The sequence below is a fragment of the Anabrus simplex genome, chromosome 1, assembly GCF_040414725.1.
Source record: "Anabrus simplex isolate iqAnaSimp1 chromosome 1, ASM4041472v1, whole genome shotgun sequence".
Lineage (NCBI taxonomy): Eukaryota > Metazoa > Arthropoda > Insecta > Orthoptera > Tettigoniidae > Anabrus > Anabrus simplex.
This window is the reverse complement of record NC_090265.1, coordinates 616,640,362-616,666,367: the sequence shown is the minus strand read 5'-3', so window position 1 is coordinate 616,666,367 and position 26,006 is coordinate 616,640,362. Positions and strand designations below refer to the sequence as shown.

Here is a 26,006-nt window from a genome sequence, read left to right as displayed (position 1 = left end):
ACTAAGTGAGCCCCTGCACGCTGCTCATTCAAAACAGCGCGTCAGAGTAGGGAGTGGATAGCTGGAATACTGATGAACCAGTGTGCTACGTAGCAGCAGTATCGGACAATGTATGAACCAGAGGAATGGCATGCTAAAGAAAACAGTTTTTTAACTCCCCAGCTCTTTCCCGCCAATATTGAGTCAGGCTGTTATACTCGGTACGCAACAGTAATCCCATCTATCAGAGTTGAGGGCACGATAAGAGGCAAAGAACATCACTACAAACAATGGTCAATGTAATGTTATTGTTGATCAATGTTATGCGCCTTCCATATTGTAGGCCTTCGCATTTAGTTTTCTTCCGCCTCTGAAATACTACTCTTATCATAGTCAGTACGGTAAAACTGAATAAAACATAAATGATCAGAAATTGTATTCTCTATAACTTTTGTTATGTAGTACTTTTCTGTAGGAGCAATAACGAAGGTATTTAAAAATTAAATTTTAGGCGCCTACCCCTAAACTACCATTTCACCCAGGTTCAGTAAAAGTGTTTATAGCTTAGACTACAGTTCTTTCTTCCCCGACTCTGTATACCGATTTTCATTAATTTCTGTTCACCCATTTTCTCGTGGCTCGGCGTTGGTGTGGACTTAGCAACAAAAATCGAAATTCATGAATATCAGTGTTATCATAGCCGGTACGGTAAAATTGTATAAGACATAAATGATCGGAAATTTAATTCTATGTAACTTCAGTTATGTAGTATTTATCGACAGGACCACTTAAAATATAAATATTTGAGAACTGAATGTTAGGCCTTCCCCTAAACTACCATTTCACTCAGCGTGAACAAAATGATTTATAGCCTAGATTGTAGTGGCTCATCCCCCGACTTTACATACCGATTTTCATTAAATTCTCTTCAGCCGTTTTCAAGTGATGCGTGTACATACATACAGACAGACAGACAGACAGACAGAAATTACGGAAAAGGAAAAAAAATGCGTTTCCTTGTTACTGTGGACATGAACGATACATAAATACCATTTTTTCAAATTCTGAGCAATGTACAGACAAAACTCTTATTTTATATATATAGATATCTATAACATCATCAGCATCATTATCGTCACCGTCGTCGCAATATCAATATATCATTCTATATTGCTATTGGTTTTACGTCGCACCAACTCAGAGGGGTCTTATGGCGGCGATGTAACAGAAAAGGCAAGAAAGTGGCCGGGGCCTTAATTAAGGCACAGCCGCAGCATTTGCCTGGTGTGAAATTGGGAAACTACGGAAAACCATTTTCAGGGCTGCCGACAGTGGGGTTCGAACCCACTATCTCCCGAATACTCGATACTGGCAGCACTTAAGTGACTGCAGCTATCGAGCTCGGTATTCTAAACTGCACCCACTCCAGTTGTGCCAAATACTCACAAGGACCGTGATGTTCCCATGCATGTACATAATGTTACTCCGCAGTGGTCTCTTGCTCTGCTTAGCGATATAACTGAAGTAGGTATCTAGCGGCCACGGACTAAAGGAAATGCAGGGTGGTCGAAAACAAAGTGAACTGGGTTAGATGGTTGGTGTAGCTAAATCTGAACGTGGCTTAAGGCTGATTTGAGAGCACCAATGGAAGGAAAAAGGAAAAGAAGAAAGAAAAAATCGCCCTGGGAGGGATTGAAACACGGACCTCCAAGCTGACAGGATCACGCCATTGCAAGTGCGCTACGGTGACACCGGCTAAAACTCACGGTATGTTTGTATTTGATGCTGATTTCTTGAGATTGACTCTCAAGCCGGTCTTAAGTCACGTACAGATTTATCAACATCACCTCGGAAAGCTAAGACTAACTTCAGTAGCTAGTAAAATAACAACTGTGCGAGATATTGAATACATATTTTAAAATTATTTATCAATATGACCAACCCTCTAAAGCTCATATACCTGCTTCACCGACCAATCTGTATTGCGTGGCGTACCTCCACGGCGTTCAGCCTAAATTGATCATCCTACGGAGTTTCATTGCAGTCGGTCTTGCCCAATATAAACAGTTCCCTTGTCAATATTAATTCCATGGGCATGTTTGACCAATTAGAAGTGAAGAACACCTATGAAATTCTTTCTAATTGAGCACCTCCTTTTGACTTAAACGACTTTGACAGACTTCTGGTGTAGGTTCTTTTCCCTTACGCCTTCGAAAATATTTCATTTACGCTGCTTGTACCCATTGTTCGAGATGTGAATTTGGAGGAGAATGGAAGAAACAGAATGGATAGATTAAGCAAAGAACAGTACAGTACTGAAAAAATCAAGGAACAAAGAACTCTCCTAAACCTGATTAAAAAGAGGAAAGCGAATTGAATGACATATATTGAGAGAAAAACGACTTCTAACAACAGTTCTTGAAGGTTCAATGGAAGGGGAAAAGAAACTAGGAAGGAAATAATAACAATGTTGAACAAAAGGAAAAGGAGAAGTTACCAAACTACCAAAGAGTTGGCCTGCGATAGGAGCAGATGGAGACAGTTACGGTGACAGAAATCTGCCAATAGGCAGAATACCTGTTGATGATCATGATCATGATGATGACCTAATGATCACTCATTTCCGTTATTGGACATATATCAGTCCTGAAATCATTATAGTTAATATACTTTATCCGATAGAGTATGATTGCCTAGTTGTAGTTCCTCTCAAAACCATAATCACCACCACGACCACCTGTACCTTATGCGTTTTGCTTTAACCTTATTTTGAACTACATTAGTTCCATAGGTGGTACAAACTCTGCCATAGCAAACACCCGTTATATCCTCCATTTTCTCTATTTCCGGTTCCCCTACAGCTACTGTATGATAACTATGAATACGAGGACTGTAAATAAAGTAGTCCAGACACTCGCAGGAGATAGGACATGCGCAAACAGGATATGGGAGCGCACAAGTAGCGCTATTGATGTGTAGTGTGCTTTTGGCTGGCATCCAGTTGGGAGTGTTTTTGCTGTGTGGCGTTGAAGTAAAGGGCGTCGATTTCATCGCTCTAAAGCGTGTTTTCCAAAAGTGATCAGCGTTCGTGGATTAAAATCAAGGTTCCCGTGGCAAAAATGCATCAGAATGTTATCGAGGATTACGTGAAGCCTTTAGCGAGAATGCATTACCGTATAGAATGGTTGCTGGTAGGAATGAAACTGCGGATTTGCACCGCACAGGTCAGCCGTCCATTCCTCAAGATCAGATTGACATTGTGAGTGGTCTCGTTTCCGTAGACCATCGATGGACTGTCCGGGAATTATCCGTAGAAACATCTGTACTCCACGCATTAGGACGCTCCGTCATCAACAGAGAACGCGTTGCCAACGGTCCTCAACGGCTTCCCGACATTTGACAAAAGGTAATAGATTTTGCGAGTAACTACATTGAAGGAATGTAATACAATTGTACTTGTTAGTTCATTACACCTTCCATTCTAAAAATATTGACACTGCTATATTCACAGCCCTCGTATGTGCTTTGAAAATCCGAGTAACTTTCAACCTGATGCCTCAAGCGACATACAATATTAATTGCCCATCATCGAGAGCAGATTAAGAATTATTTTTTCCCTAATTCCAGAGACATAACATAGAAATGGGAAGTAAATAAGAGAGCAACAAGCTCCTTTGAGTAATAAATATTGCTTTCGCACGGCGGAATATTACGTAATCCATCAGCGCGAAAAATTTTCTTCAACAAGGTGTAGAACAGTCGAATAACCCTACTTTCAACTTCGTGTGACGGTCCAGTGAATTCACGTCGAGACTCCAGAGCCCAAATTTTTGATGGATGGTAAACTTGCTGTCAAGCTCATTCTAAACACGTCTGAGACCTCTGGTATTACTCCATTTTTCACTTCAGGTGTAGCGATTGCGTTGTATCAACAACTTTAATCCATTTCCGTTATATGTAACGTAATGGACATCGTACAGAGATCGAATTTATGATGTATTAATACCAGTTAAAGTATCTCGAGTGAAATGGTCGCCAGTTTTACTAGATCTTTTGTGTTTCAGTTGAACCCTATATTTGAACCACCAGAACATGCTCAGGGAAAATACTGAGGGAAATAAGAATATTAGACTGAGCGATATGGCTGCACGATCCGTGTAGCTGTAAGATTATATTCGGGAGATAGTGAGTTCGAAAGTCACCTGCGACAGTCATGAGTATGGTTTTCCGTGGTTTACTAAATTCATACTAGAGAAATGTTGTTGGGACTGTTTCTTAATTAAGGCCACAGCGGTTTTCTTCCCATTCCTAGCCCGTTCCTACCCCATCGTCACCATAAAATTTGTCTGTGTCGGTCCGACATAAAACTATTATTATTATTATTTATTGTTTCAGGGCGAAGAGCACGTCTTCTGGTAGCCTCTGCCTGGCTTCTAAGTATACTTTTCTCCGTCCCCATAATCGTTTTCTACGAGGAGACGACCATACAAGGTAAATAAACGTAATAGTTTCTATGTTAAAACTCTGGCGTCCAATACTTCAATTCGTCCAAGTGCTCCAGTTTATACATGAAACAAGGATTCTTGTACCATAAGTGTGGACAGTAAAATTAGAAATTGAATGCCTTCGTTTATCTATTTTAAATTTTTCCTTGTGTATATTCTAGAATTTTTTTAAAATTCTTTTATGTATCTACTTGTAATAATTTGTTCTGGTTGTAAATTAATTTACAATGGATTTAGTGAGTTCCGTGGTGTAGGAGTAGCGTGTTTGCTTCTGTATCGATGGCCTTGGATTTTAATTCCGAACTGAGGACTCGAATGCGGATCACTCAACATCGAGTCAACGGGAAGCAGCGGACTTAGTTCCGAAAGCTAAGCAATACAACTCAGGATGTCGTCGCACTGACCACGTGACACTCCAATACCTGCAGACTGTCTGGCTGGGCAGCAATTATCTTGGGATGTTGCGCCAAGGGTTTATTTCGTTCTCTATGTGATTTATGTTTCCATTTAATTCTCTTGGTATGATATTATAAGCAGACCGTGACACTGGGATATCTCCAACTGCAAAGTATTTAATAATAATAATAATAATAATAATAATAATAATAATAATAATAATAATAATAATAATAATAATAATAATAATAATGTTCATATTAATATTTTATGACTGGATGCCCTTCCTGACGGCAATCCTATGTGAAGGGATGTAATCGCTATTGAATGTTTCTGCAGTAGTTAGTAGCTTTTTGTGTGTAGATAAATATGTATATTGAGATGCACACAAATACCCAGCTGTGAGCTCGCATCCGGGAGGTAGTAGGTTCGAACCCCATTGTCGGCAGCCCTGAAGATGGTTTTCCGTGGTTTCCCATTTTCATGCCAGGCAAAAGCTGGGGCTGTACCTTAATTAAGGCCACGGCCGCTTCCTTCTCACTCCTAGGCCTTTCCTGTCCCATCGTCGCCATAAGACCCATCTGTGTCGGTGCGACGTAAAGCCAATAGAAAAAACGCCCAGTCACCGAGCCGTAGGAATTAACGATACATAGTTAAAATCCGCGACCGAGTCGGGAATCGAACCCAAGACGCTCTGAATCGAAGGCCACTACGTTGACCATTTAGTCAAGAAGCCGGAGAATAATAATAATAATAATAATGAAAACCTACAACCTGTTTTCCAGTCATTGATCGGGTCAGGGATGTAATGAACGAAGCATATATAGGCTGTTAGTACGATGGGGTCGCCACTCCCAAAGTGATATATTAATGACTGATAGATGCTATGAAATGAGAATGGAGAGTGTTGCTGGAAGGAATCATGACAGGGAAAACCGGAGTACCCGGAGAAAAACCTGTCCCGCCTCCGCTTTGTCCAGCACAAATCTCACATGGAGTGACTGGGATTTGAACCACGGTATCCAGCGGTGAGAGGCCGACGCGCTGCCGTCTGAGCCACGGAGGCTTCTAATAATAATAATAATAATTAAATAATAATAATAATAATAATAATAATAATAATAATAATAATAATAATAATAATAATAATAATAATATGACGAAAATTGCGTTTTATTATGTATTAGCATTTTTTATCTAAAACTCGTTATTCACGTGGGGCTCTCTTCTCAATTTGTAAATAAGTTCATCGTTCATAAATACACGATGAATTTCTTACACTACTTGCTGTTTATGACATTGTTTTGCGTGAACAAATTCTGAAGGAATCAAATTAGGTCCTATCGAAATCCACTATGCTGATTTTTACAATTTCGCCTGCTAGATGCATTCTATCTTCATTTGAGCTGTTCATCTCACATGCGGTATTCTTCAGCAAGACCTCATTTCCAAAACAACTTTCCTTTAACCTTCATCAGGCATTATCTATGTTTCACTTTCATTCGGTTTCACACCTCATTAGAATACTTACGAAAGGAATATTCCGATATGTGTATCGTGTCGGGGAATAGAGTTATCTTTTTCTTAAACAGACCTCAATGGCGCAGCCTAAATAGTCGTGCTTCTTCAGTTATCAATATAACAGGTTCAATTTGGACTGAGGTCGATGGCCTTTAGGGGCATTTATAGCAAACGTGACAATTGCGTGTCGTCGACTGCAGCACCGGATTCAGACACAGTGATATTTACTTGTAAGAATTATAACAATTGTACGTGAATGAGTTGTGGTTAGCTCTGCGATTTAACTGCCGATTTTACTCCTAGATGACAAAGGTTAGAATTCCAAAGCATCCGCGGTTGAACATTCACCTTAAGCGGAATGCAACAGCTTGTTTGGAAACAATTATATCCCTCGGTTAACACGCCGCATGTATGGACGGAAGACCAGATGGTTTTATTTATGTATGTATTTATTTATTTATCTATTTATTTATTTATTCTTCTTCTTTATCTGTTTACCCACCAGTGTCGGTTTTTCCCTCGGACTCAGCGAGGGATCCCACATCTACCGCCTCAAGGGCAGTGTCCTGGAGCTTCAGACTCTGGGTTGGGGTATACAATTGGGGAGGATAACCAGTACCTCGCCCAGGTGGCCTCACCTGCTATGCTGAACTGGGGCCTTGCGGGGGGGATGGGAAGATTGGGAGGGATAGACAAGGAAGGGGAAAGGAAACCATCCCGACATTTGCCTGGAGGAGAGGTGGGAACCACGGAAAACCACTTCCAGGATGGCTGAGATGGGAATAGAACCCACCTGTACTCAGTTGACCTCCTGTCACTGGACCTCCTGCGGCTGGGTTGATCCCGTTCCAGCCCTCGTACCACTTTTCGAATTTCGTGGCAGAGCCAGGAATCAAACCCAGGCCTCCCGGCGTGGCAGCTAATCACACTAACCATTACACCACAGAGGCGGACTATTAATTTATTTATTTATTTATTTATTTATTTATTTATTTACGTCACACCGACTCAGATAGGTCTCGTGGTAAAGATAAGGTAGGACAGGCCTAGATATGGAAAGAAGCGGAAAACCATCTTCAGCGTTGCCGACAGTTTGATTGAACCCACATCAATACTGAATGCAAGCTCACAGCTGCATAATCCGAACTGTGCAGTCAACTCGCTAGGGGGTAAATTAACTCACCCCCCCCCCTCCATCTGACGTCGTCGTGTACAGCAAGCAAAAATATGACATTAAAACAGATTTACGTTCCTAAAAACCATGAAATAACAGTATGTTTACTATCATGGAAGTGGGAAATGTTTCTTATCATGAAAATAATCGTATGGTTCCAACTACCCTGTACAGATATTTTTATTCGACGCTATTTAGGCTGCCTCTGCGTTAATTTCGACGTTTTGTTTTACTCTACCAGATAAAAGAGTAACCGGAATTTTGGTTGGACGATTTAAGGCTGATTTTTAATTAATATTGTCGGATAAACACCAGATGTAGGCCTATCACCAGATATATTTTACATGCCGATATCGTGGAGTATCGAATGGATTTTTCTCCGCCTTTCAACATTTACCTTTGCGGGATTCAAACCCGCGATCTTGAGATCCGGAGGTTGACACACTTCCCACGGCACGGGTTCGATTCCTGGTAATTCCAGAGATTTAAGGATGGCAGGAGAGTTGGTAAGTGGTAAGGGGGAGGTACACCTTTACTGGTCAAAAAATATTGTTACGGAGTTTTCCGTGGTAGTTAGAGGTGAAAGAAGGTGCGGGCTTGAACGGGTCTCAAACTACGAAATTAAAGTTAATGTAAAATTTAACAAGGTTATACTTTCCTTTCAAAATTAAGAAATAACAAGCATGGCAGGTACAGAGTAGCAAGGCAACAAAAGTATAGGTACAATATTTACCGGATTTGGGCTTCGCGCCCCAACTTCACAATTCTTGGGCAATCAGCCCAACCTTACTCCAAAATAAGTTTTAACAGAGGGGCAGAAAACCCCATTCATGCTCAGGAGCACTTGCTCCGAATTACACAGTAAAGCCTCCTCGAGGCGTACAACACTCAATTTTCGAGAAAGAGCCACTCGCTCTCAACATTAAGCCTATTAAAGGCCACACCAAACTCCACCTTCAAGTTGTCCTCTAAGGACATAGATACAGGGGTAAAATACCCAACCTACTGAGGCCTATTAAGTAAGAAAAAGGTTAATTACATGACCTCAAAAATAACCACCTGAGAGGAGGCGATCTGCGCTCCTAATACATTTTGTTTAAAACCTAATCTGGCTCTAGGCCGCTAATGCAAGGGCTAATCCCATACTACAGAGGTGACTTTAGAAAAGAACAATTTACCTTACATTAAGGAAGAATCGGTGGTGAGAAATAAGTTCACCTCAAAGCAATATGAGTGGGAGCTCGAGAGGGTTAAGCACTCTCTATCCCAATATGTAGCTTTAAAAGAGAATAGGTGCTAAGAGTAGTTACATTTTAGGAAAAGGTTACATGGTGGAAACGCTTCGGACCCGCCCCGAGAGTTAAACTGCTGAGCTAGCAAGAAAAGAAGTTATTAACTGGCCATTACCTGGTTGTTGAACAGCTGCCCGAAGAAAGAGGCGCTTCCCGCCCCCTGCTATGTACTTTACACACTGAAAGATGGTACAGAAGTGGCGCAGAGACCCTAAAATCAGCAGTTTATATACTCTCGCAGAAAGTTCGAGGCGTTTCAGGAAGAAAAACACCCGCCCATAATCATTTATTGGCTAGGGTACAGCAACATATCCCCTTTGGAGAAGATACACCTGATTGGTTAGAAATTAATTTTAAAAATTCGGGATTGGCTAAATACAAAACAAGGGGAAAGAAAGGGGTATACAGCCAACTTAAACAATAACAGAAAGAAATTTAATAAGAAACAAACTTTTGAAATAAAAATTTCTCCAAAAAACAGTTCTTTCACTTCGCACTAGGGTGCACTATTGTTGATCTAGTAGTATCCTCTAGAAGAGAATGTTCACACTTCTTACTACAAGCAAAACAAAAATACGTCGAAAACAACACAGTTCAGAAACGTCAAAATTTCCAAGTAGTGACATCTTCAGGGTAACTTGAAAATTAACACATAAGACAAAGTTCAGACTTATTCCAGTAGGGGAGTTTCAACTGGCGCAAGGTTTGAATTAGCGGCGTGGAGGTGTACCGCCCGGTACAAATATCATTTTTCAATTTATTTTTTTAGAATAAACTTTTCTCGTTAATATGTTGAAGGAAGTTTGTAAATATCTCTAACGGTATTCAAGATATGTCCCATAATCTGTACACATGTTAAGTAGCCTTTTCCTCCCATTGGTAAGTTTAAACATCATTCTCCGAAACTTTAATTTTTACCTCTTTTTCCTTCATAACTCAAACATTTTTTGAGTTATCTTGATGACATTTTTTATGCATATGTAGTTTTTGCTTCTTAACAATCTGAACTAGAACCATTGCTGTAACTTTTGCTTTTGGTAATTTTTGGGGAGAAAATACTTCAAGAAAATGCTGAAAATTAAACTACTCCTATAAAAAGGGAGAAAAAATATTGTTTCAAAGGATTGCCAAACGATCTTAGTTCACATTGTTAACACAAGCATTGTAAACATTCTAAAACAATAATATTCCAGGAATATGAAAATTTGTAGAAAGTATCAAGGAAAAGCATAATAAATGTATAAATTAGTCCAAAATTTTGAAAATTAATTTTTATTAACATGGGGCAGTTAATTACAAATGTTCAAACGGAATACTAAAGGAGAAGAACAGTACTATGAGTGTGTGAAATTTCATTTCAACAGAACATAGTGTTACTGAGAAATAAAAGGTAAAATATTGTAGTTTTTTATACTTGTAAAGGTGTACCTTCCCCCTAAATAGCTAATACATCTCGCCTCCACTAGGGGTGTGCATGAAAAGAGCTGCACCACCCCGGAGTGAGGACACAAGTTATCTCTTTATGAGTCTAATTATCTCTATGTTTCCAGTTCGTACTTTTCCTTACAATAGGGAGCTTACACTGTCAGAATTCTAACACTTATATTGCTACTACGCCTCATGTCCCTAAAAGAAACAAATAAATTGTATGTCCAACCCTTGTCCCGGTTCTCTGAGGGGTCGGGTATAAAGTGAGATGAATTTTCGTAACGAGTTTTTACGACTGGATGCCCTTCCTGACGTCAAACTCATCAGATGAGTTAATGAAATGAAATAAATGACGTGATATATGATAGTAGGAAGGGAGAGAGTGAAGCTCCGTGCCAGCACATATCCTACTCCTGTCGAATAGCACCAAGCTGAAGGATTTTCGTCTCCACCTTACCATCAACACCATCATATGCCCTCACTTCATATGAGCATTGCCGAGAGGTTTGGTATTTAATCCAGGCGTTTGGCACGCAATCTAGTGATTAGGAATTGTACACGCATGCACAGAAATGGTGTCCCGATATAAACAAAGCATGGCATCCCCCCACCTCTCGTTTAACGAATTTCTGCAGGTAGACAGCCCGCTACAAGTTTGTTGTGACTGGAATGGGAACAGTGGTGGATACACACACTATGCCTTCAGCACTACCCGTTCACTTCCTGCCACTCCTTTTTGGTACTGGAGTGGCCTTCAACACTTCCCCTTCACTCCTTCCCCTCCTTTTCAATGGATTGGGGCAGTGTTGTTTATGTCAGGATACCATTGCTGTGCATGCGTGAACACCACCACCTCTCCTACCCTGCCGGCCTACATTCTGATTGTGAAACTGTTTTCGAACCGGCTAACCACGGTGTCAGACTATATAGACTTCACGGCTTAACGATCATGGCCACCAAGCAGGTTAATATAAACAAATTGATAACAAAGTTAATTAATACAACTCGTCTGCAAATGTTAGGTATATGGGGAGTATGTACGACATGTAATGACTCCCATGTATACCTGCATAAATCGTACAGAAGAGAATTCTAGCTTAAATGCTAACGAATCTCACAAGAGGCTGTGCGTAAAAGGTTGTATTACTGGCAAGGAGCGTAGTAATTTGAAGAAGATATCCACTTGGCACTTCGTTTAACGCTCCGCAGATTGCTTCTGCTATTGCGAGACCTACTTCACACAGTCGATTGGAGTTCGAACACGAATTAAAGAATATCGATAGCACTCGACAGCTTCTCAGCAGCACAATTACCCTCGGGGAAGTCCAGGCTTAAAGCTTTCCACGGCTGGCTGCTTTGATATATCTTTTTTAAAGAGGCACAATATAGCCTAGCACCACAACGTATAATCCGAAGAAATGGCAATGCGCAGGTGCAAGCTCCAGATAAGAAAAGACAGCCTATTGGATTCTACCCTCGAATCAGAACATTACTTTAACTTACGCACTATCGCCTTACATCAGAGTTTAAATTGCCACTAAAGATAAGCTGCTGGAGAATTTTAAACAAGATAATTGCTAACATTCAATTAATATGGAAATTATATTTCCGGAATTTGAATTTTCAAATAAGCTGGATCAATACGGCATTCTATTAGCCGGGCTGAGTAGCCCAGCCGGTAAAGTGTGGGCCTTCTGAATCAAGTTAGTGGGTTCAAACGCAGCTTAGTCCACGGTATTTGAAAATGCTGAAATACGCCATCCTCGTATTAGTATTTCTCCCAACAATTAAAAGAACTCGTGTGGGACAAAATTATGACAGTTCGGCGTCTATAGAAACCATAAAAGTACACTAAATAGTGGGGCATAAAACCAATAACATTATACCCATCATCATCTATTTCCCATTTAAGAAAATAATATGCAGTGGGTTAAGGACTTAGTAATCGGGACACAGTTTCTGTCCACTACACACTTCATAAAATGGAGTTGCGTAATAATAATAATAATAATAGAATGACCATACGAAATCCTGAAAGAATTTGGCCCAGATAATAAAACAAGAACAATTATCCAACAGACTCTTACTAACACCACCTCCAAAGTGAAATTCATGGAAGAGATTTCGGATGCCTTTGGAATCAGGACGGGAGTCGAGCAAGGAGATGGTCTCTCACCTTTACTTTTCAACTGCGTACTTGAGAAAGCCATCCGTGAGTGGAAGAATAGAATGAACAACAAAGGTGTTGAAAAGGGGGCCAGATTTGGCTACAGAAATATGAATCTGAACGTTGATTCCTTGGCCTTTGCAGATGACCTTGCAGTATTTTCTGATTTACTAGACATAGCCGCAGAACAAATCAACGAGCTGATGACACAAGCGGCAAAGGCGGAACTCCAGATCTCCTTCTAGAAAACAGAATTTCTAACAAATATTAAGTCAGCACCGAGAGTGCTAGAGGTAGGAGAAGCGAAAATCAAACGAATTGAAATACTTTGGAGAGTGGGTAGATTCCAGTACTTCTGTGAAAGAAGCCTTTGCATCACGGATCAGGAAAATGGAAACGACATATCAACTAACCAAAAATGTCTATAGGAAGAAACATACATCCATTAACGCCAATGCACAGTAATACGACCGGAGGCTTTATATGCTGCAGAATGCCTTACTCTGAACAGGAAAGGTCTGATTGAGTAATTAGAAATAAAAGAAAGGCAGATCTTAAGGAAAATCCTAGGGCCAATCAAAGACAATGGTGAATTTAGAAGGTGACATATTCATGAACTCTACACTCATGCAGAAGTGATCACAAACACATTTCGCAGGAGAAGAATTGTTTTCTATAGCCACATTGCCGGTATGAGTTCTGCAAGGCTGAGCAATACCGCAGGATCTTTAATTACTTCCTGAACAAAAAGAAAAAAAAACAGACGTGGTTCACCGAGGTAGAGAAAAAATTGCAAGAAATGGGGAAAACAAAGAAGGATATCCAGAAACGTATTCCGTTCAAGAGGAAACTCCAAGAGCATCGTGGTTCCCAAGAAAAGCCGAAACTAAAAACTGGCAAAACGTGGACTGATTTGAGGAAGGAACAGCATAGGATTCGAATGCGGGAATTCTGGGCGAAATTTAAAGCCCAAGCACAAGGGAGAGGAAAAGGACAGCTGAAATAACGTGGTCCGTAGATGGCCAAAACGACAGCAAGAAGCAAGAAGAAGAAGAATGTCTATACGCGAATGGATGCTTAATATTGAATTATAGACTAGATAATTTTGAAATATTAGAAAGTAGAATCATTAGAAAAATCTTAGATCCAATGAAAAGTACAAAATTTTGGAAATTTAGAAGTAGGCCTAATAAGAAAATTTATTAGAGCATAGAAAACGCAGCGGAGACAATAAAAAAGGATATTGTTATTTTTGGGCATACCTTTAGGATGGATGAAAACATATTCCAAAAAATTATATTCAAATACTTTTTAGAGGAAAGCCAACAAAAGCCTGGATTCAAGAGGTAAAGAAATATTTGAAACGAAATGCAAAGGAAGAAGTCAAGGAAAGATGTATAGAAATGAAGTGTTAAATATAGAAAGATTCCAAAGTAAAACCGAGAAGAAAACTGGTGCAAAGTGGTCTCAGATGATAAAGAAGAAACACAACGAAATGATGTAAAAGTACTGGAAGGTAAGGAAGAGGAAATATCAAAGGCTGGTCCTTAGCAGGCCATGACGGGAAGATAAGATAATAATAATAATAATAATAATAATAATAATAATAATAATAATAATAATAATAATAATAATAATAATAATAATAATAATAATCTTTCAGAACGATATTAAAACAGATGGGATTCCAGGACAAAAGCCACGAAATAAGACAGGCGCTAGCATTTTCCTGGTGTGAAAATACGAAACGACGAACAATCATCTTCTGGGCTACCGACAGTGGGATTCGAACTCACAATCTCATAGCTTCGTGACCCTAACAGCGTAGCCAACTCATATTTATGTTTACATCATTGTATTTGGAAGTTAGGTGCCTCATATTTGGAGTTTCCCTGAACATTCCTATTCCCGTTTCAGAAAAATATTGATACATACTGTGGTTCAAATACCAGATAATTTCGTGTGGCTATTGCTAGCCTGTTGCAGCCCTTGTGAGGCAGACACTCCGGCGAGGGTGGACGGCATCTACCATGTATAGGAACCTGCGTGTTATTGCTTTAGAGGAGAGTATTGAGTGTGGTTTATGAACTGCAGGAATGTTGAGAACAGAACAAACGCCCAGTCCCCAAGTGAATAGAATTAACCATTTAAGATTAAAATGGACGACTCGGCTGGGAATCGAACCGGGGGTCCGCTGAACCACAGGTAACTACGCTGACCGTTCAGCCAAGAATCCGGACACCTAATTCAATTATAACCCTAAGCCCCAGAATAAAACAAATGCACAGTAGTTATACGAGAACATGGCATGGGGACCCAAGGGTTTGATAAAAAAAATTATGTTCCTTGAAACCATCATCACATCACATCACTTCACACCACCCACCACCAATCTTTGTTTATATAATTCCCTAATTGGAATAGACGTCATCAAGTTTGTTAACCCCCTGTGGGGGGGGGGACGCAGGCGAAGAGTAAACCCACAGTATCCCCTGCCTGTCGTAAGAGGTGACTAAAAGGGGCGGCCACGGGATGCTGATTTTTGAACCATGAGATTACCTCTGATTAGTAGTACCATCACGCGAGGAACACCATGAGTCGACTTTTCCTGCGATTAGTACCACTATGTGAGGAATACCATGGGTCTGTGGGTGGATCACTATGGGCTTACGGTATCCCTGTATAGTATCCGCCACTATGACGGAGGCTCCCCTCTGTCCAGGTTCGGTTTTAACACTACAAGAAGAAGAAAGAAGAGATTATCCTCACTTGCGGTGTTCCAGCATCTGGTGATAGACATCATGTGTCTGCGTTTCATGAAACACCACGGGTCTGGACATTGCCTGTGATCAGTACCACAGTATGAGCGATGCCGTGGGTCTGCGTTGCCTGTGATTTGTACCCACTAAGTGAAGAACACCACGGGATAATACAGATCCCTGTGATTAGTACCTCTATGTGAGGAACACCAATGGTTTACGTTCCCTGTGCGTAATACATTACCTGTGAGTAGTACCACAATGTAAGGCAGGGCCTCTCAAACGCCCAAAATCTCACGCGTGCAGATAGAGGCGCAAGAGCTCCGTGCACTGTGCATCGCTGCCGCTCGGCATGGCTCGGATCAACGCTTCGTCTCTGGGCTACTCGGCTAAGCTCGGCTCAACTCGCCTCTGCTCGGCTCAAGTCAGCCTGGACTTGGAGCGCTACGGCGCAAGTGGGGCAGAGGGAGACAGGCGGAGCGAGCGAGACAGGCGTGGGGAAAGAGAGAGTAAGCGCTATTGCTCCAAATCGAGGAGTGGGGGGGTTTGCACTTTAGTCAAGCAAGCCAAGTCGTCTCTTGCACCGTGCACACTGCATGCACCACGCGCATGCACCCTGAGAGGCCCTGATGTAAGGGAACACCGTGAGCCTACGTTACTTGTGATTAGTACCACTACATGAGAAATACCATGGTTCTACTTTACTAGCGATAAGTACCATTATGAGGGGCCGTTGACCTGGATTTGAGCCACTTTAGACAACAAACATCATCGAGTAAGAGCCTCTTGGTCAATATATGCCATTGTTATAAGTTAGTTTCTGAGAAGGTGGGGTTTTTCTGGTCGGATCCGCTGATTGTTGATTGTTTTACCTTCATAATCAATGTTCATCGTCATCTTTTTGAATTCCAGTCAGTGGATTGATTTTGGAATTATGTTTAACTTTTAATACTGATTACTTTACGTTCGTATTCATCCATTCAATCTTCATAATCAAGTTTTAAATTCTGGTCAGTGGATGTATTGGATTTTTTGTTATTGTTATTATTTTGCTTTACGTCGCACCGACACAGATAGGTCTTATGGCGACGATGGAACAGGAAAGGCCTAAGAATGGGAAGGAAGCGGCCATGGCCTTAATTAAGGTTCAGTCCCAGCATTTACCTGGTGTGAAAATGAGAAACCACGGAAAACCATCTTCAGGGCTGCCGACAGTGGCATTCGAGCCCACTATTACCCGGACACGAGTTCACACCTGCGCGCCCCTAACCGCACGGCCAACTCGCCCGGTTTTAGAATTTGGAATTGTAATTTCGTTTCGTCTCATTTCGTACCATTAAGGGTCAATGACCGAGATGTTGTCCGGCTCCATGGCTAAATGATTAGCGTGCTGGCCTTTGGACACAGGGCTCCCGGGTTTGATTCCCGGCAGGGTCGGGAATTTTAACCATACTTGTTTAATTCCACTTGCACGGGGGCTGGGTGTACGTGTCGTCTTCATCATCATTTCATCCTCATCTCGACGACAGTTCGCCTACGGACGTCAAATAAAAAACCTGCATCTGGCGAGCCGAATTTTTCCTCGGACACTCCCGGCACGGAAAGCCATACGCCATTTCATATTTACCTAGATATTAGGCCTCTTTAAACTACAAGCATTGTCATCGAAGTTTGTTTAGAGAAATGCTATCAGAGTGTAGAGGATGAGGAAGTTGAAAGGCACTTTTAAACTCAAACTCGCTCTGAAGGAAATATTTTCACAAACAGGGTATGTAAATTGATTTTTAGAATATAACGATGCATTTACCCACTCCCGATCTCGCATCCAGCTATTGTATAAAAGAGTGTTTGAGAGCTGGAAAGGTTTCGCATTAGCACCGCTCTCTGCGTTGAAAAGTGTAGACGATTCGAATGTGGGATATTTTTATCGTCGCTACGGAAACAATATCGCTTATCTGACAATGCTCTTCATATCAGTTATTTTCTTAAAGATTGTTCACGCCTCCCAGCCACATACGGAAATGCAGTCCATCAAAACAATTTTCGTTGTGTACGTTTTCTACGTGTAAAGGAAAATGAACCTTGTATATATGTTGAGTGCTCCTCCCGGAGGCTGGTTTGGACCTCAACAGCTCCGCCATCAGCTGTCATAGGTGGCCCAGATGTCACTGAGGAGGCGTACTAGGGAAATGAGGAGTGAGGTGGTTTCCCATTGCTTTCTTCCTTGAGCCAGAAGTACCAAGCCGACTGAAATGCCCGTATCAGCCAGCCCTATGAGCAACATTTCCATACCATTCAAAACAGGGACTGGCTGCATAAGGAATGACATTCATACCTCGGTCACTATCATGTTGTCAAAGCCAAGGATGAGATTGAGAGAGGTGAATGAAAGTAACAAATTTGTTCTAGCCTACACTAGACGTATTTATGCACTCCTATAGTATGATGTATTTAAATTTCCTTTTTCTTTACACGTAAACATTGGAAAATTTTCTGATGGACTGCATAAAATTATGCTACTGGAAGGCATGACAAGTCATGGGGAAAATAATGGGCAGGAAGACTATTGGCAGGCAGCCTACGTGGTATTGTTTCCGCAGCGAAGAAATTCAAGTATCCATCCTTCAATCGGTGAGCTTGGAAGAACAGTGTTTCTGAAATGGGTAGGTTCATGTAATTGTGGAGGTTTGAACAAATTGAGGCATCTGAGTCAACGGTGAAACTGCGCCTACCTTACGAGTGACGAAGAGTGGGAATGTTCTCATTAAACTGAATAGAAAACAATCCTTCGCGAAATAGTAATTAGGAGGAGAAGAAGAAATATAAGAAGAAGAAACATTCTACGCCCAAATGCACAACACGGCGAGGGGAGACCCAAATCTAACAAATAATTGTATCAAAGAACAGAAGGAGCGGTTGAACTGATGAGAAAGAGAAGGTTACGGTTCTATGGATGGGGATGGACAATAATAGGCTAACGAAGAGAATCTTTGAATTCTTCAGGAAGAGGAAGACAGCTGAAATGGTTTCGAGAAGTGAGGTTGGACTTGACGAAGATGGGGGTACCGGAAGGTTATATTATGGACAGAAATCAATTTAGACAGCTCTTCAGAAAGTTCCGTGGTTTCCAGGTGACTGGGAAAAAGCTAGTGAGAAATGGGAGGTCCAATACAGACGAGCAGAAGAAGGAAGTAGGAGAAAGGATGAAAAGGTATTGGCAGAGAGTGAAGGCAGATACCGGGCTAGTTAAGAGCGCACAGCTGTGAGCTTGCATCCGGGAGATAGTGGGTTCGAATTCCACTGTCGGCAGCTCTGAAGATAGTTTTTTGTGGTTTCCCATTTTCACACCAGGCAAATGCTGGGGCTGTAACTTAATTAAGTCCATGGCCGCTTCCTTTCCAATCCTAGGTTTTCCTATCACATTGTCGTCGTCAGACCTATCTGTGTCGATGCGACGTAAAGCCAATTGTAAAACGTGAAGGCAAAGAAGACTAAAAGTACTGCAAAGATTGTCAAACATGCTCCATAGACGGCCGAAATGAAAATTTAATAATAATAATAATAATAATAATAATAATAATAATAATAATGTCGTGTTACTGTTGTTTTGTTCACTGCCAACCACCGTTATTTCTGATATTACTTTTCGTGAAACATTCCGGGTTCTTTTCTTTTTGCATGAGCAGACTCCAGAGAGGCCTTGTGCCGGTCTTTCAAGTTGAAGCCCATGGAAGACCTGTACTTCTATATTTTCCATCTTTTTAAGAAATTTTTAACTTAGGATAGGATAATCTTGCTTTTAAATCAACGTTTTGCTTAAAAGGAGAGACACACGACAGAATTTATAATCGAAAAATGTCAACCGAATCGAATTGTTCTGTTGATGTTATCTCCCATAAGTGAGCTTCTAAAGAAAATTATAATCTAAACAATATTTTAAGTCTACAAAAAATTGTGTATAGAATGTGACACCTGTTTAAATCTTTATATAAATATGTGTTTTGTGAAATAGTCTCTAGGTCTAGACTATGCAAAGTGCGCACAAAGTCCGTATATCCCTACTTATTTATTTATTTATTTATTTATTTATTTATTTATTTATTTATTTATTTATTTATTTATTTATTTATTTATTTATTTATTTATTTACTTATTTGTTTATTTATTTATTTATTTATTTATTTATTTATTTATTTATTTATTTATTTATTTATTTATTTATTTATTTATTTATTTATTTATTTACACTTCAATGCCAATAACATTGTGTTTTGAAACAAAGAAGTTCGTATCCTTTATTATTATAAATTTTCTACGCACATACTTAATACTCCATCCATTCTGTCCATCTGCAAAACACTGTATTATGTAAAGCCCCGCCACTAGTTTAAACCTCTCTATTTTTCTTCCTCTTCCATAGCACCCCAAGTTTCTTCTTTTCCGTTCAATCATTGACCTCTTCACGTGTTTAAGTCTCATTTTGGATCTCATCCTTCGTCTACTATGTTCGATTTTTAGGTCAAACCTTACCCTGGAATTCTATTCACTTTTTTTTTTCATACACCAAAACGTAAACCACGTCCTAGTAAACAAAAAACAGCATTAGTACGAAGCTGCCTGTCAGAGTAAAATGCAACAACGAATTCAACCTGGTACTGCCACGATAGTTGTGTAAGTTTGACAAGAACACAAAAAAAAAAAAAAAAAGTAAACTCGTGTCCTCATCCCGAGGTAGTGCAGCTCTTTTCAGGCACACCCCCATTGGAGGTGAGCTGCATGTACCATTTCAACCACATACCAGCCCTCCTGCCATTCTTAAATTTCTGGCAGTACCGGGAATCGAACCCGGGCCCCCGAGGACGGCAGCTAATAACACTAACCGTTACGCTACGGAGGCGGATGACAAGAACACTGAAACCAGACTATTAATATCAACCCTCAGCTTAGTCTTCTGTGACAGTAATAATAATTGTACTAGAGGTACACCAACACCGTTCATTAAAAGTGAGCACCTTTTAGAAGGCCATCTGTAACGTGTACTACAAACTGTTTAGTGGAAGAAGTTTGAACGTTTATCGTCAGACGTCTCTACTATCGATTTATATGCCCCCTCTGGTGGGAAGATGAACAATTAGTTTTCAAATAAATTTGTAATTTCTAGGTTTTCAGAACTGAAATGTTGTGAATTACTGGCATTTACTAGCATTTCGTCTAAAGTTTCGACCTATAAGGAATTGTGTACATTTATTTAATCAACCAATAGAATTTGTGGCTGTGCACAAGGCTTCGGCTCAGTGAATTCTGGAACCTTCCTCTCCGCTATAAAAGCTGGGAACTTTTGGGCCAGGTTGTCCTTCGATCGCTCCAGTCAAGTGGTTTAGATTGTGTTCGTAGAGGAGGCAGGGGGCCTGTCTTGTCCATCTCCGGGAGGCTCACCAGTTCAAGGTAATGGCAGGCATCTTTCAATCATGTAATAGTCTCAGAAAGCTAACCTGAAGCGAAGGTTTCAAAATCCTTTCTGAATGTAAAATTCAATCTTTCAATGTAAATTTTTAACAAAATCTAAAGATCTTAGTCTAACTGTGGGAATAAAGAGTGTGAACCCTGTTTTATTCCCCTTCAACTTGGTATTGAAGTGACTATGATTTCGTAAACTTTAAAATTCATCTCTTCCTTTATAAATTAAATATTCTCTCCATCCGGTCACCTCCGTAGTATACACTTAGCCTCTGTAACTTCGGGCCATAAGCCCACATAGCGTTTTAATAATTTTCAAGTGAATTTCAAAGGAGTGAAAGTGTTCGCCTCCTGACATTTTGATTTTCGGACAATGACTGTAATCTTTTATTTTTCCACTAAGACCAGGTATTTATTTAGCGTATGATGAATACAATATTATTTACAATATATACAACTACCATCTCAAGCTCGTAACTAAAGTTCCATGTCAAAATTTAATAGCCAGAGAAGAGCTTCGTTTGAGACACAGTTTAAGTCCTCAATAGAGCCTCTGTAACTACGCAAAGGACACTCAAATGCAAGGTGTTCCACTGTCTGTTCCCCTTGTCCGCAGTCACATTGCGGTGATGTCTTCCATCCCCATTTGAAGAGAGTGGCTCCACATCTACCTTGGCCGGTCCTAATTCGATTTAGCATCCTCCACTGCCGTCTGGGAAGAGAAAAACCATCTGGGCACTTGCATGGGTTCTCAATGATGTGGTGATGTGGTAATGCGGATTGCTGTTGCCATTGTTCTTTCCAGGCGTCCGATACATTAAAGGAGGTGTCCTGTAAATTCATTGCAGTACGCCAAGAAGGGTGTCTGGATTTCAGTCGTTTAGCTGGGGAAGCTGCTATGTCAGAATGAATAGGAAGGTGGGGATTGTTTTCAATTTTCTTCCACAAGTTAAGCAGTGACTGTGATCTTCTTAGGGATGGAGGTGGTATGTGGCTTAGGGTGGGAAGCCAGTGTGTGTTAGTTGGTCGGATGCATCCTGTAATGATACGCATTGCTTGGTTCAGCTGGGTGTCTACTAATCCAGTGTGAGCACTGTTAAGCCAGGTAGAGCAGCAATATTCAGCGACGGAATAAGAGAGTGCAAGAGCAGTGGATCTCAGGACTTGGGCATTAGCACCCCAGGATGTACCTGCCAGCTTTTGGAGGATGTTATTTCTGGTCTTGATCTTGGCTGACACATTATAGAGGTGATTCTTGTAGGTCAAGGACCTGTCTAGGGTGACTCCCAGGTATTTTGGGTTACTACAATACTGTAGATTCTCTCCTTTGAATGGTATGGTTGGTTTGTACCCAGCACTTCTATTCCGCAAATGGAAGGTAGACACAACAGTTTTCTTGGGGTTTGGTCTAAGGTTGTTGTGATAAAAGTAACTGTCTAGAATCTTTAAGTCTGATGTAAGCGTCGACTCAGACTCATCGAAGCGTTGATGTTGGGCAACCAATGCGATGTCATCTGCGTAGATGAATTTTCTGGATTTAGTTACAGGAAGGTCATGTGTGTACAGGTTGAATAGAAGAGGGGCCAATACAGAGCCCTGAGGGAGTCCGCCATTTATCTTATGTACTTGACTTCTGGAGTCTTCGGAAAAAATCTGGAAGTACCTATTACTCAGCATGTTACTGAGTAATGTGGAGAGTTTCAGACAAGGGATGATGCTGATAAATTTGAGAAGGAGCTTATCTTGCCACACGGTGTCATATGCAGCTGTCAGATCTAAGAAGACGGCCGTGCTTACCATTTTGTTCTCAAATCCATTTTCAATATGGGTAACTAGTGCTAAAACCTGTTCTTCACATCCTCGTCCAGGTCTAAATCCAGCTTGCTCGACTGGAATATGCTGGTTTATTGTCGCAAAAATCCTGTTATATATCAGCCTTTCCATAAGCTTCATTGTAACACTGAGTAGTGCTATTGGCCGGTAACTCTCAACTTTTGTTGGGTCCTTAGATGTTTTCAATACAGCTATTATTTTTGTTTTCTTGAAGACTGAAGGTAGGTTACCTGTCTCTAGTATGTTTGTGAAGAAGGTAGTAAGCCATTTAGCAGCAGCTGGTCCAAGATGAAGAAGGAACTCTGGATATATACCATCAGCGCCTGCCGCTTTGCCAGGTTTTAGACTTTCTAAGGCCTGCTTAGTTTCTTGTAGTTGAAATGGGGCAGAGAATTCAGAGGATCGTTGAGCCGAATGTTTCTTTTCCTTCAGGACGTGCTTTACGTGCCTTCTATGATGCTTTTCAACTGAGACCTTTGAGGTACAGATCATATGCTTGGCCATGTCGTCTAGACTGATGCTTGTTTTCGGTCTAATTTTGCTATTTGGTGTGTCCAATTTCCTGATCAGGCTCCAAGCTTCTCTGCTGGAGTGAGTGAAGTCTAGGGACTCTACTGTTTCTTGCCAAATTCTCTTCCTATTTTCATCTAGGGATTGTAACAGTTCCGAAGCTGTATCTGGGTCACCATTGACCTCAAATTCTTTGAAGAGCCTTTCACTCTCCTCGTTCCAGCCGGGAATGTATTGTTTACGATATCCTCTTGGGATACATCGTTTTGCTGCACTTTTAACCACACCGATGATTCTGCTGTAGTTACTATGAATAGGTCTTATCCATCGCAGGTTGGAGTCAATCTGTTTAGAAAATTCTTCCCAATTGGCTTTTTTAAAATTCCATCTCTTTTTCGGGCAGGAGTGAACGATGGGCACAAGCAATCCAGACTGGATAATTATTGGTCTGTGCTGACTGTGAGGAAATTTGTTGAGCACTGTGCGTCGTATGTTGCTGAGTGGGTGTTGTGACTGCGTTACAAAACAGAGATCCGGGGTGTATTCTTTGTTCCATCGTGCAGAAGAGAAGGAAGCCTTATCCTTGGCATCATAGATAAGCTTAAGGTTTTCAGTTTCCATCCAGTCAGTGAGATTTTCCCCATTACTGTCATTCTCTTTGTATCCCCATAGTGTGTGATGGCTGATGAAGTCGCCTGCAATTATACTTGGATTTTGCAGAGATGGAATTGGTGGAGACGGCCAGGGAGTTCCAGGAGGTTTATATACGTTAACTACTGTCAAATCACAAACTTTGATTGAGGTAGTAAATATTTCATTATCTGAGAAGGATGGCAAGACTTGATAGTGGGTAATATCACTCCTCACATAGGTGGCAATCCCATACTTTGCGTGATTAACTGCGGACACTAATTTAAATCCTGGAATTCTCCCTCTGGATTGCAGCTGGATATCATTTTCCGTGTGGGTTTCTTGAAGCAGGATGATATGAGTCTGGTGTTCTTTGAGAATCTTTGCTAGGTGTTCACACTTTGCTCTGCTTATGCCCTCGATGTTAAGCTGGCATATTTTCATTGAAGGGCCAATGTTAAGAACTTGAGGGCCCTGAGAAGGGCCTCTAGGTATGATTCTTCTCCATTTTCCTTGACCGGGAGGTCGTATACGACAGTTCGGTCTCATCTTATTCTGATGTTGCTCACTTAGCACCACCCGGGGGACATGTGTAGGGTAATTTAAGGTTAAACGTACGGACATGAGCAACAGTGGTCCCTAAGACCAGGTAGAATGGGTATTTATTGCCCCTGTTAAAGTTTAACTTCCAATTTAAATGTAACTTAGATTGTTGAGCGAGTAAGGCAGTGGAAACTGTTTGTATTGACCTTATGTTAAAGTTAGATTGTGGCTTGGAGAGGATTGAATCTTCTAAATTTTGGAGAGTAGCCTCCTAGAGATTTAAGTGTGTGGAACAAAGGTGGTCTTTTGATTGTAGTAAATTATGGAGCTCAGAAGCCTCCGTGGCTCAGGCAGCAGCGTGCCGGCCTCTCACCGCTGGTTCCGTGGTTCAAATCCCGGTCACTCCATGTGAGATTTGTGCTGGACGAAGCGGGGGCGGGACAGGTTTTCTCCGGGTACTGCGGTTTTCCCTGTCATTATTCATTCCAGCAACACTCTCCAATATCATATCATTTCATCTATCATTCATTAATCGTTGCCCCACGGGAGTGCGACAGGCTTGGCAGCCGGCACAATTCCTATCCTCGCCGCTAGATTGGGCCTTCATTCTTTCCATTCCTGATCCAGTCGAATGACTGGAAACAGGCTGCGGATTATTTTCAGTCTCCTAGGGGATTAATTGAATGGAGCATTGGAACTCTTATAAAATTTGTAACTTGGGAGCTTCACGCTCATTCTATTTAATCGTTGTTGTCTGATTGTTCTAGGTTTTTCTAAAATGTTTCTCGAGCTCACGAGCTAATCTTTATGTATCCAACTGTTATTTGTTATGGTTTAACAAAGTTTAAAATCTGAAAAGAAAAAAGAAGGAAGAAAATGTCAGTCCACCTCTGTGGTGTAGTGGTTAGCGTGATTAGCTGCCACCCCCGGAGGCCCGGGTTCGATTTCCGGCTCTGCCACGAAATTTGAAAAGTGGTACGAGAGCTGGAACGGGGTCCACTCAGCCTCGGGAGGTCAACTGAGTAGAGGTGGGTTCGATTCCCACCTCAGCCATCATCGAAGTGGTTTTCCGTGGTTTCCCACTTCTCCTCCAGGCGAATGCCGGGATGGTACCTAACTTAAGGCCTCGGCCGCTTCCTTCCCTCTTCCTTGTCTATTCCTTCCAATCTTCCCATCCCTCCACAAGGCCCCTGTTCAGCATAGCAGGTGAGCCCGTCTGGGCGACGTACTGGTCATACTCCCCAGTTGTATCCCCCGACCAAGAGTCTGAAGCTCCAGGACACTGCCCTTGAGGCGGTAGAGGTGGGAACCCTCGCTATGTCCGAGGGAAAAACCGAACCTGGAGGGTAAACAGATGATGATGATGATGATGATGATGAAGAAAATGTCAAATTTTAGAGTTTTAAAGTAAGATTTGATATTAATAATAATTAATTAATATTAATAATAATAATAACCTCCTCTGCGAACCATGTGACCTTGCCGCGGTGGGGAGGCTTGCGTGTCCCAATGATGCAGATAGCCGAGCCGCAGGTGCAACCATATCGGATGGGTATCTGTTGAGAGACCAGACTAACGAATGGTTCATCGAAAGGCGGGTAGCAGCCTTTCAGTTGTTGCAAGGGCGGCAGTCTAGATGATTGACTGATACGGCCTTGTAATAATACTCAACATGGCTTAGCTGTGTTGATACTGCTACACGGCTGAAAGCAACGGGAAACTACAGCCGTAACCACCTCCCGTGGACATGCAGCTCTCTCTGTATGAAAGATGTACTGATGATGGCTTCCTCCCGGGTAAAATATTCCGGAG

The 26,006-nt window shown here is 41.3% G+C and overlaps 1 protein-coding gene across 1 annotated transcript in view; it reads left to right on the top strand.

Annotated features, from left to right (window-relative positions):
- The window catches only part of LOC136881992 (cardioacceleratory peptide receptor-like), a 283,179-nt gene that overhangs the window by 166,220 nt on the left and 90,953 nt on the right, over positions 1-26,006 (top strand). Inside the window, exon 5 of the mRNA XM_068229121.1 lies at positions 4,375-4,470. Within this exon, the coding sequence (XP_068085222.1) occupies positions 4,375-4,470 (96 nt within the window). The remainder of the gene's footprint in view (positions 1-4,374; positions 4,471-26,006) is intronic.